Below are 11412 nucleotides of genomic sequence, written 5' to 3' on the forward strand. Positions count from 1 at the left end.
TCGTTTTAGTTGGTTCATGTAACCATGATGAACAAATGATATTTAGCAAATCCGTAATTCAAATTCCAACATCTGCTATCCAGCGGAAAATCTAGAATTCGAATTCCAGCATTTTCTATCCTTTACCCTATCCCTGAAGGCCTCCTCCTCTATACAATATTTTTCTCTTTTCCAAATAAAAATAGAAAAAACCTTAAAGAGTCGAGGTGTGCCGATGGTGTACATTGTTTCTCTGTCCAAAAAGCTTGAAAAACTAAAACAGTTCACTGCACAAGATTTTCCCAACAAAACACAAACAAAGCCTATATGAGATTTATAGCCTATTTTTTTTTAATTTAAGGATATCCCCCTTCACTATATATGCAAAACAACGGTATCGTTATTTAAGCGCCGGAATATTCTATAATATGAGATGTAGGGTGCAAACACTATACCTTAAACCGTCCTTTTTGGATCATGAGCAGCTGCAAGATGGTCCTGTGAAACCGAAACCAGATACAAGATCAACCGAGGTGTCATGAAACATAAAATGACATGTACCGTGAATCACAAGACAAACAAAAGATAGGATTAACAGGAAGCAAAAGGCTCAAACATTTGATTCTCCCTCATTCCAACTTAGGATCTCATAAATTTTGGACACATCATGGAACACTGACTTCAAGAGTATAAACTTCTCACTGTGATGTGGAAATTCATGTAAGACTACCTTAAATAGCATATGCTAGAACTTAAACTTACCGAAATAAAATCAAATGCTCTGGTCTCCTCTTTCATTGAGCCGTTTATCATTGAACTAGGCATTTGAGTTGTAAAATTCGATTGGAATATATCAGGAAGAGGTGATCCTCCATTAGATCCACTGGAAACATTATTGATGCCAGCGTTTTTTGCATTATAATTACCGAAGTGTTGTAAGTTAGACATTGTTGCAACTAATTGCTGCTGAGCAAAGAAACTCCCCATAGCACCATAATTCATAGGTTGAGAAGAAAAGGCGGGGTTCATCATTATTCCAGGCTGAACTGTATAAGGCATGGTCCCTAAAGGAAACATCATATTTGCATTCATCCCAGAGGCTCGAGAACCATGGATACCACTCAAAGCATCATTAGAAGCTTGACTGCTAGAATGATTGTTGATATTGGAAAATAGATTTTCAGGGTGTGCCTCAGAAGAGATTTCTTTCTGCTTCAAATTAGATGAATTCTCATTCACCGACAAGTCAGCCATTACACCACCATCATTATTTTGATTCTCTGGCAGAGCTTTAGAAGTGATTCCAAAGATATCAATTACTTCAGAATTTTTATTTGCAGCCATATAATTATCTTCGATAACTGATTTTTCATTTATAGTTATCCCAGAGAAGAGATCATCCGCATTTTCTCTACCCTCATCAGTGTGAAATGATACATCTGCAAAGGAATCGTCATCAATTTCCTGTTCCATGGTGCTGAGACCAGCATCCAGGCCAACTCCAAATAAGTCATCAAAAAGTGGCTTTGCTGTTGGATTAGCATTCTTTTGATCATGTTGGTTTTTTGTGGAGTTACCTAGTCCATTGTAATCATCCTGATCACCAGTGTCTATCAGGTCAGGCATTTGAACTGGTGTCATCTCTGCCTTCAAAGACTTTTCTGAATGAATTGCCAAACCACCGCTCTGTTCCCTATTCAAAAGGTTCAACACCTGTTTACCAAGACCATATATAAATTAATCGTTCAACTGTAGTATGTACTTCATTAACTCGGAAAAAGTATCCCTATCGTCTCTAAATTAGCATCTAGTGTACATAATAAATACTCAAAGTCACCGTATAATATTAAGGACCATAGCATCAAAAGAAATAAAGATAGAACACAATGATCATACAAAGATCACTAATATAGTAGTGTTTATGCAGAAGAGGAATCAAAACGAAGGAACTGAAACATAATGTGATAGCTGTCAAGTCGAGAACCAACCGCTAGTATGTCTGAATTTATAAATTTGAACAAAAAATAAAGAGAAAGTTGTCAACAATAATAATAAAAATCTGAAGGGCATATTTCCGTTTCTAGAACGATGTTCCAAAAAAAAATGAGGTAGCATCCAAAACTTGATGCAGTAAGACAGCAAATATTACCTTGATAAATATATATTATTTTGGAAGAAGAAATTAATACCCTACATTAACTTAGACATGGATAAATATGCCATCTGTTAAATGCAAGACCTTAATGAAGTTAAAAAAGAGGGATCATAAAACAAAAATATAAATTTTAAAAGAAAATTTCCCATGAAAACCTAAATGCGAGACCTTAATGAACTCAAGCATGAATTAGATGAACTTTCCTTTATTCCACTGACATCAGGTTACTGAATTAAGCTTAATATATATGTCTTGTAAAACGGGGGTGCGGGGGGGGGGGGGGGGAAGCATGCACCAAAAACGGTGCTCCATACCAGATCTTATAATGTAACAAAGACGGTACATTATCTTGCTCTTTAAATGTAAAGCGAAGGGTAGCACATTTACCTTGTTAGCCTTTTCTCTTAAAGAAGTCTGGGGAGACTCAGAACATCTTGAAACAACATCTATGTTCTCAGTAAAATAAGAAGCCACAACTAGAAAATGATCATCTTCCTTTTTCCTCAAAATGGACTCAAGCACGCACATAGCTTTCAATTGAACCTGGTCATCAGTAATTCCGATTAAGGTTAAAAGATAACCAAAAACACAAACACTCCACTATACTTTTTCTTTTGGAAAAAAATAAATATAAAATTATCAGCAATATGCAACATGATCATGTAATCAGAAGAGTGTGGTGTGCGCAAGAATAGATGTGTGGGTAGATAGCCTAGGTTTGAACCTATCACCCTCGGTGGGATTGTCATCTCATGATCAGTACATAGGAGCAAAGAGTTACCTGCCATATTAGCGATTGAAGCTTAGATTCAAGCGCATGACTTAAAGCCGATGCATCAAGCTTCGCAGCTTCCAGAAAGAAAGCTTGAATGGCATCTCGAGTAGGCTGTAGGCGAACACCACCAGATGTCACTATGGTTTCCAACAATCTCTCTACACGAGTTTTAGTCTCTGAATAATTTGAGCTCGATTCCCCATTTTTTGTTTCTGCCTTGAATTCTCTTACATCCTGCCCCCAAGGCCCACTAGCAGTATTCTTGGAAACCCCTTGAGTATCATTGGGCAATACAACTGGTTCATACCTATCAGAATTGTCAATTTCTGTAGTCAAGGACCTTCGAAGCGTAGGACCCTTGTAATTTCTGTTATCATTCTTTCTCAACGAATGACTCTGAGTTAAATTACTAATTCCCTGCTTGAAAGTTGCACATCCAATACCAACAATCTCACTGAGAAATGATTTCTTATCATCTGATGGCAATTCGAAGTTTGTGTTCCCAAATCCTTGAATTCGTTTGTTAAGGTCATCTGAAGGCGAAGGCTTACTGATATTATTTTCCTCGGCAAATACAGCAGAAATAACCTCATGAGCAGTGTCCCGTACAGCTTTATTGAGTGCATCCCCCTTCAAAGGATCCGGTTCCCCTTTGTAATGAAATAACTGACGAATGGCCACTGAGTTCCTCTGCATCTCTCTCCTAAACTCCGCACCACACTTTCCCACGACATATTTTATCAGCCTCAAAGTCTGCATGTCAACATTTTGTATAATTTACCGTCTACTGATACAACTCGCCCGCACGTAAACATGCAGTAACTCAGAACATTTACATAGCAATATATATATATATATTATATATATATATATATATATATATAATATATATATATATATATATATATTGATATTTTAATCACGTAGAACTTCGGTAAAATTATACGATCACTGGTGAACTACTTGACGATATTGAGCTAATTTGTTCACTTTTACTTATTTTTCCAGTATCAGCCAAAATAATTATATATACACACACATATATTTTGATTTACTAGATTTAAGCAAAACAAAACAAATTTCGAAGCGAATTGAATGCATTACCTTTTGCTTGACGATGGGGCTTTTATGATCGAGTCGTTTCAAGACAAACTCGGAGACCTCTTTCACGATACTAACATGCGACGATCTCAAGAGCTCGCTGATCTCATCTAACTTATAAACGGGAGTTACTTTGTCTTCATCCGAGGTTGCCGCTTCGATCATCCGTGATCTCCTATACGATTCCACCGCTCGCTTGCTGGAATCCATTTCGAACAATTGATATGGAAAAAAATTACAAATTAAATTTAATCCGATTGAATTTGAAGAGTTCAAGATTGATCTGTTCGCTTTGATTGAAAACAAATGGCAATTCACAATTGTTGATGAATTCCGATCGATTTTGGGATTTTAATAGCGGGATTTCGAGTACGATCCAATTAGGGTTTCGTCGTTTTTCTTACTTTGATTTCTTAGCTTTTAAGAAATTAGCAAAAGAGGTGAAAATCATAATCTGAAAACTTGGAAACGTAAAACAGAGAGAAACAGAGATAGCAAAGAGCTAATAGACATTTTCTTAACCGACTCGAAATTGTTATCTTAACGATTAAAAAACTATTTTTGTTAGTTTAATTTCAGAAAACATACCCAGACTATAAAAATATTCTATATTGGTCCTTGAATTACAAAACTTTCTGATTAAGTTTTTAAATAAGGTACTTTCATCGGTTCTTTCTTCCATTAATATTTTAATCAAATAATTTTAATTTCGGAAAACATCCCCAAACTATTAATATTTATTTTAATCTTTTTAATAGATTATGTTAGAATCTTAAAATCAAATAATTTAAATCACACTAAAAGTAGGCCAAATATAGGGCACCCAAACTTTTAATTTGGGATATACGGTAATTGAAACTGTCCCCACGAAACTCGTCACACCGGATATAATTTTTTAATGGGCCGTGTCAAGTGGGTCTCATAGCCGGAATAAAATTAATATAATAAAAAATATTTTTTTCGAAATTTTAAAAAAAAAAATTGGAAAAAAATATTTTAATGCCCATGGAACTCGTCACGTCGGTGTGACGAGTTCTAACGACTATTTTCAATTTGAAAAAACTAGTCGTTGGGTAGAGTAGTATAAATAGAGGTTTGGGTTGGATTGATTTTTCGCTTGTAATCAAACATTTTATTGAGAGCAAAAACTTTTGTGTTGAAGAATTTGTGTTGAAATGACCTCAAGAGAAGAAATGTTACGTCTTGATGATCGACTTAACAACGGTAAGTTTAATTTGTTTTATTTCATTTTGTTTTAACAAAATTATTGTATTACTAATAATTATTTATGTAATTGTATTAAATAATTTATTTTCAAATTGTAGCGAGAAGAACGAACCATTCGTCATCAAGGAATGACAAATGAAGAACCATATGAGCGGATGGTGATATATATTTCGCAATCCGAATTATATGGAGCGACGTTTCTTTGTGGATTTAAGGTGATGTCGGCATTGATTGAGCGTTGGAGGCCCGAAACGCATACGTTTCATTTACCTTATAGTGAAGTGACGATAACTTTGGAAGATGTCACTTATCAACTTGATGTTCCGATTAATGGTATGTCATTGATGCTTCGCAACACTTATAAGGTAAATAATGTTATTTCAAATTTATTGGGAAAAATTTAGGATTGATTTGGCTAACGTTGTTTATGGGTTTCACAACACCAACTAAGTTATTCTTCAGATGAAGAGTGGGAAAAGGATCAATAAAGTACATAGTTAAGGATCATAAGAATAATAAAATGAAAATGAAAGAGGAGAATAAGAGGATGTATGAAGATTTACCAAAGCGGCGTAGCAAACGACTAATTGAGAGGGAAGAACAAATAAAAAGAAGTATAGAAATTGAGAAGAAAAAAATGAAGGAAGATCAAAATATTGAGAGATGTAAAAAAATTAAAAAATGACATATGTTCAAATATTCATTTGTATGGTTTTAGTTTATGTATGACGTTGTCTTTATTAATTAATTATTGTCTCATTACAATTCAAAATTTTATTTATCATTAAAATGGGATGTTATAGTTATCAAAATGATAACTAAGGGTTTATTTAAAAATTACAAAGGTTGTACCGATAATAATTGAATAACTAGGGGTTTTCCAAAGGTTACTCTTGATCCTTGAAAAAGAAAGAACAAATTTTACTAATAGTTTGGAACTAGGGGTTTTACAGTACATAATATTTTGTAACGCCTATTTTAGCGTCCAACTCAAAATTTTAGAAGATGTGGACAATGTTTTCTGTTATGACCTTCATCTCTGTAGTGGCCACAAAGTTTGGGTTGACCTGGCTCTATTTGAGGATCATCCATATTGGTATGAATTCGGATAGATTTAGGTCGACCTTGTAACTTCCTATGCAATTGAGGACTTGACAACAATTCCTCATAAATTGTGCATGTACGCCAGTATGTTTCATTCGGGAGGTATTTAAAGTCACAAATGTAAATATTGTGCATAATGTGCAAGCTATAACATTTATCAGCATATAAGTATGGGTCAACGTTGATGTGCATACATGCAACAACAACGTGAGCACATGGGAACCTAAAAGCTTGAAATCGACCACAATCACACTATATTCTATTCAGATTACCAGTGTATGTTGTAGAATTAACTCACTCATGTGGTTGAACTAGTTCTTGGACAACGGAATCATAATCAAATCTGGAAAAATTGTGGACAAACATTGATGTCGCATGTGTTTGATTTTTTTTTTTTTTTGCATTGCCTTCTCTAAATTTGGAGCCTAATTTCTTTCATCATTGATCATGGCATCAATTTGTGCATTTTTTTCTGCCCATACTTTACCCAACCTAAAGTAAGTCTCCCTAACAATATTTGCTATCCGGAGATGTCAAGTCCCTTTCAGCACTGAGTTGATATATTCAGCAAGGTTGGTAGTTATATGGTTGTAACGTCGACCCTCAGCATCATATGCTTGTGACCATCTCTCCCTTGGTATTTCAACTGCGAACTCATACACATCATCTCCGTATTTTCTCAAATTTTCAAGTCATGCACGGAAGTTTGGTTGGAGTAAAGCATACCCTAAAAAGCAGTAAATTAAATGTTATTGAAAAAAAACATTAATGAAGTAGAAATAATTAATGACAAATGCTAAGGTACTTACCCATGTTGATAATCTCCTTTTCGATCTTTTTTTGCTTAAACATATTCATTGCATTCGACGCGATATGACGTATACAATATGTAGGATATGCGTGCGGTGGCGTCTATATATTTTTGGGTCACCAATTGTGCTTAACAACCCAAGCGACCGATCTGAGATTATGCAAACCCTTTCTTGAGTGACAACATGGAAACATAAGTTTGAGAGAAAGAAATTCCAAGTGTGGAAAATATTTTTGTCTCCATCTTGTGCAACGACTATCATCAAGACGTGTCTGTAGAGCCCATACAGAAAAGTGTCATCAACTTGAATCATTTATTTGCAAAATCTAATCCCTTCAATAGATGACTTAAAAGCCCAGAACAAGCCACAAAAAATTCTCTTCCCGAGGATAACATCTCCCTCAAGCGTGACTGCAGGATGAGTATAATACCTAACAATGGTTCCAGGGATGAAAATTTTCATTTCTTGCAGCAGACATGGTAGCTCATTATATGACTGATCTCAATCATTATACAATAAGGTCATTGCTTTTCGTTTAGCCATCCATGCCTTGTAATAAGTCGAAATGTAACCAAATGTATTCTGAATAGATGTCACTGATACAGAAACGAGCACACTTAGATTTTTTTCCATCAACAACTTCACATAAGAACATATGGCGTCCGAATCTAAATGTTTGTGGTCTTGTGTCAAGGAGGTCATTGTACATGTGTGCTCTGCATTGAACCTTGTGACTTCCCACAACATATTCCGTTGTAGGTATGATACCCGTATCCTCCATTTACAACCAACATCATGGTGTATACACCTTACAAAATAAGTCTTTTGATCCGACTCCACGACATAGAATTGAAGATGAGCTTTGATGCATTACTCATTGATTTCTAGTTGTGCCTCTTTTTTTGTTTCAAACTGAGACTCAATAGCCAACTCAGATGATCACTCGTCTGAAGAATCCCAGTGGGCAGCAGCACATAACTCTGGCATATCAAATATTTCAGTATTCCGCATAGCATCGTAGTTAATGTCATGCATTGCAACTACATGATGATACCGAGGCAAATCATAGTGAGGCATTTCAAGTTGAGGGTCTGTCATTTCCCAAACATTTGGAGAATTCTGCAATCCTTGACATCGTGAAATAGATGCATCCCATACATCAGCCTCAACATCTAAACATTGTCCCTCTGAAGCAACCTTAAAAAATTGGACTCGTCAACTAATGGTGTGTCGTCATCGTCTACCAACAGAACAATATCTTCATCATCCTCGCTAAATTCAGCAAGGCTTTCACCGAACCGTCCAACAAGGTTATCATCATCATAACTTGTATGTAGTTCAGAGGGTCATGCTTCTTCTGTTCTTCAAGTTGGTACTGATGATGTCGGAATATAATTTGCATTCGTGGTTTTAATGTACATATCCACCATATTATTATTTGATGATTGATGAAGTCCAACCATAACAGCAACATCGTCGTCGTCATCAAGCTGAACTTTTCCATATGTCATTGGATTTGAGGAGATCAGGTGCCGATAACTTAAACATGAAACAAAAGTGTTGAAAACATTTTGATATTTCGATATAACAAATTAAGTTAAATGAATTTTAAGATTTTCCAAATGATTTTCTAAGTATATTAGATATAACTATTCGAATATCAAAACATTACTCAAAATATTTCAAAAATCATTTTTAATCCTTACTCAAGTGTAAAATTAAGTTTTAATCTTAAAACAATCTCAAAATAATTTTACAAAGTATTTTGAACCATTTCAAAGCCAAAAATTCCAGATTGCTCAGAGGGAACCGATTCCCCCCCAAGGGGTACCGATTCCCCCCTTGTATAAGGGTCGAAATATTTGAATTTTATACTTAGGGAACCGATTCCCCATAGGGGGTACCGATTCCCCCCACACTCTAAGCTGTTTTATTAATTGTTTTCACACTAAAATGGCTATATGATCTTCACTAATCATCCCCAACATTCAGAAATGATTCAAGGTGTATTTAAACAAGTTCTGAAGCCTTTGATCGATAAGAAATCATAGAGAAACAAGAGAGAAAGCATCAAACACCAAGTTTGTGCAAATCAAGCCAATTTTCCTTTCAATATTCATTTTTCTTTCAAAGAACACCATTTGTGCTCATTTGTAATTATTTGTGAGTGTTCTTTTCTTGTTCTAGAATTGTGCAAACATCTTACCTTGTGAGGTTTTCCTTGTAAGTTTGCAAATTTGTAATCTCCTCTTTGGGAAAGAGTGTTCTCAAGAATTGGGGTATATTCTTGAGGGTGTTGTAAGGTTATCTCTTTGGCCTCAAAAGAAAGAACAAATTAGTGAATTTGTTGGAAAATCCTTAGTGTGGATAGCTAAGGTAGTGGACATAGACTTTGATTGAGAAAGTCGAACCACTCTAAATCACTGTGCAATTACTTTCAATTTTATGCAAAAGCTTCCACCAAATTTTTAATTGCCAATTCACCCATCTTTTGGCCAATTCTGTCAATCGATTAACTCAATAATTGGCATCAGAGCCTAACTCATTTGAAGGTTTAATCGCCTCTTGAGTCGATTCGGGAAGAGTTATATCGATAATCAAAGTCATCAATGGCCTCCGCTTCAAACTTCGACTCCGGTCTCGATTCGATGCCCGTCAACAAGCCTCTTTTCTTCAATGAAGCTAACTATGCCTATTGGAAGAATATAATGATGTACTTCATTCAAGCAAGTGACATGGGAGCATGGAATGTCGTAGTAGAAGGATACATCAAGCCTCTCACTCATCCATGATTGTGGAGTGAATGATATACAAAAATGTTCCAACTCAACTCCAAAGCCATCCATATCATTTTTTGTGCTCTTGGACCAGATGAATATGGAAGAGTTTCATCGTGTACAACCGTCAAATAAATATGGGACAAACTTCAAGTCACTCATGAAGGTACCGATGAGGTAAATAAATCTAAAATTAGTATTCTAACGCATAGCTATGAAAATTTCAGGATGAAACCAAATGAAGATATCAAAGCTATGACAGATAGATTTTCAACGATTGTCAATGGTCTCAAATCATATGGAGAGATCATTTCAAATGAAAAGCTTGTGAGGAAGTTAGTCTACTCCCTCCCAAAATCGTGGCAATCAAAGAAGACGGCAATCATCGAGTCTAAGGACTTAACGTCCTTAACTCTTGAAGAGCTAATTGGGTCACTCCTCACTCATGAAATGATGCTTGAAGATGAGGTGGACCTTGATAAGATTGAAGAGACACCAAAGGAGAATGAGAGAGAGAAGAAGAACAAAAGATGAGAGTGATTCAGATGAAGATGACGATGACGAGGAAATGGAATTATTTGCCAAACGATTCAGAAAAATGATGAGATCTTACCGAGGAAGAAAATTCAAACGAAATGAAGGCTCAAAAATGAACCAAAAGAGAAGGACCAATCATTGCTATGAATGCAAAAAACTGGGGCATGTCAAATATGATTGCCCACAATTGAAGAGAAAGGGCCAATCAAAGAATAAGCACAAGGCTCATGTGGCTACATGGAGCGACGAAGAAGGTTCCGATGAAGAGGAATAAGAAGTAGCAAACTTGTGCTTGATGGCATTCGGGGAAGATTCTAAGGTAACCTCTAACTCATCTGATTTTGATGATTTATCCTATGATGAGCTATTAGAGGAATATAATGGGTTGGATTCGGATTATGAGAAATTGTTTTTTAATGGGTTGGATTCGGATTATGAGAAATTGTTTTTAAAATATAAAATGATGTTTCAAAATTAAAAAATGAAAATAAGCTCATATCCAAAACCAACAACGATCTTGAAAGTAAGATCAAAGATTTGTAAATCAAACTACAAGAGTTTTAAAAGAAAAATTTAGATTTGCAAAATTTACTTTCAAAGGTCAATGATGATCATCAAAAGAAAATTGATGATCTTAAAACTTCTTTTGATAAATTTGGAACAAAACGTTTTGAATGTGGAGAAAATTCTAAATCCAACTTTGTTAAAAAAAGTTTTAAAAACTACAATCATAGAGGTCCCCAAAGAACCTCTAATGGAAAAATCGTTAGAAGTATATGAGTTCCTAAAGAACTCATTACTAATAAAGATAAGGATATCCTACACAAATGGATACCTAAGGGGACTAGAATTTTGGAAACTAATGAATATGGACCCAAAAGAATTTGGGTACCAAAAATTAGAAATTAATCTATGATTGTAGGAAAAGGAGCATTGCTACAAGGC

At 35.2% G+C, this 11412-nt stretch overlaps 1 protein-coding gene across 2 annotated transcripts; it reads right to left on the bottom strand.

The window, feature by feature from the left end:
* Nucleotides 1-434: 434 nt before the first annotated feature.
* LOC120146920 (protein MODIFIED TRANSPORT TO THE VACUOLE 1-like) lies at nt 435-4507 on the bottom strand. 2 transcript variants are annotated; one of them, XM_039160401.1, is made up of 5 exons: nt 4014-4507; nt 2916-3662; nt 2522-2677; nt 742-1692; nt 435-477 (listed from the first exon to the last, which is right to left on the bottom strand). In XM_039160401.1, the coding sequence occupies exons 1-5, from the start codon at nt 4218-4220 to the stop codon at nt 436-438; spliced, it is 2103 nt and encodes a 700-aa protein (XP_039016332.1). In that variant the 5' UTR covers nt 4221-4507; the 3' UTR covers nt 435. The 2 variants fall into 2 exon arrangements, with proteins under 2 accessions (XP_039016332.1, XP_039016333.1); XM_039160402.1 differs by having other exon boundaries at nt 2916-3612; nt 4014-4151.
* Between the last annotated feature and the right edge of the window lie 6905 nt (nt 4508-11412).

This window comes from Hibiscus syriacus, unplaced genomic scaffold (assembly GCF_006381635.1).
Source record: "Hibiscus syriacus cultivar Baekdansim isolate YM2019G1 unplaced genomic scaffold, ASM638163v2 tig00110931_pilon, whole genome shotgun sequence".
Classification (NCBI taxonomy): domain Eukaryota; kingdom Viridiplantae; phylum Streptophyta; class Magnoliopsida; order Malvales; family Malvaceae; genus Hibiscus; species Hibiscus syriacus.

What these genes read in the sequence shown, in the direction of transcription:
- LOC120146920 (XM_039160401.1), bottom strand. Translation starts at nt 4,220, where the DNA reads ATGGATTCCAGCAAGCGAGCGGTGGAATCGTATAGGAGATCACGGATG. An exon ending in GCCCCATCGTCAAGCAAAAG is followed by an intron (nt 3,663 to 4,013) that starts GTAATGCATTCA and finishes GTTGACATGCAG; the next exon opens with ACTTTGAGGCTGATAAAATA. An exon ending in GAGCATTTGATTTTATTTCG is followed by an intron (nt 478 to 741) that starts GTAAGTTTAAGT and finishes TCGGTTTCACAG; the next exon opens with GACCATCTTGCAGCTGCTCA.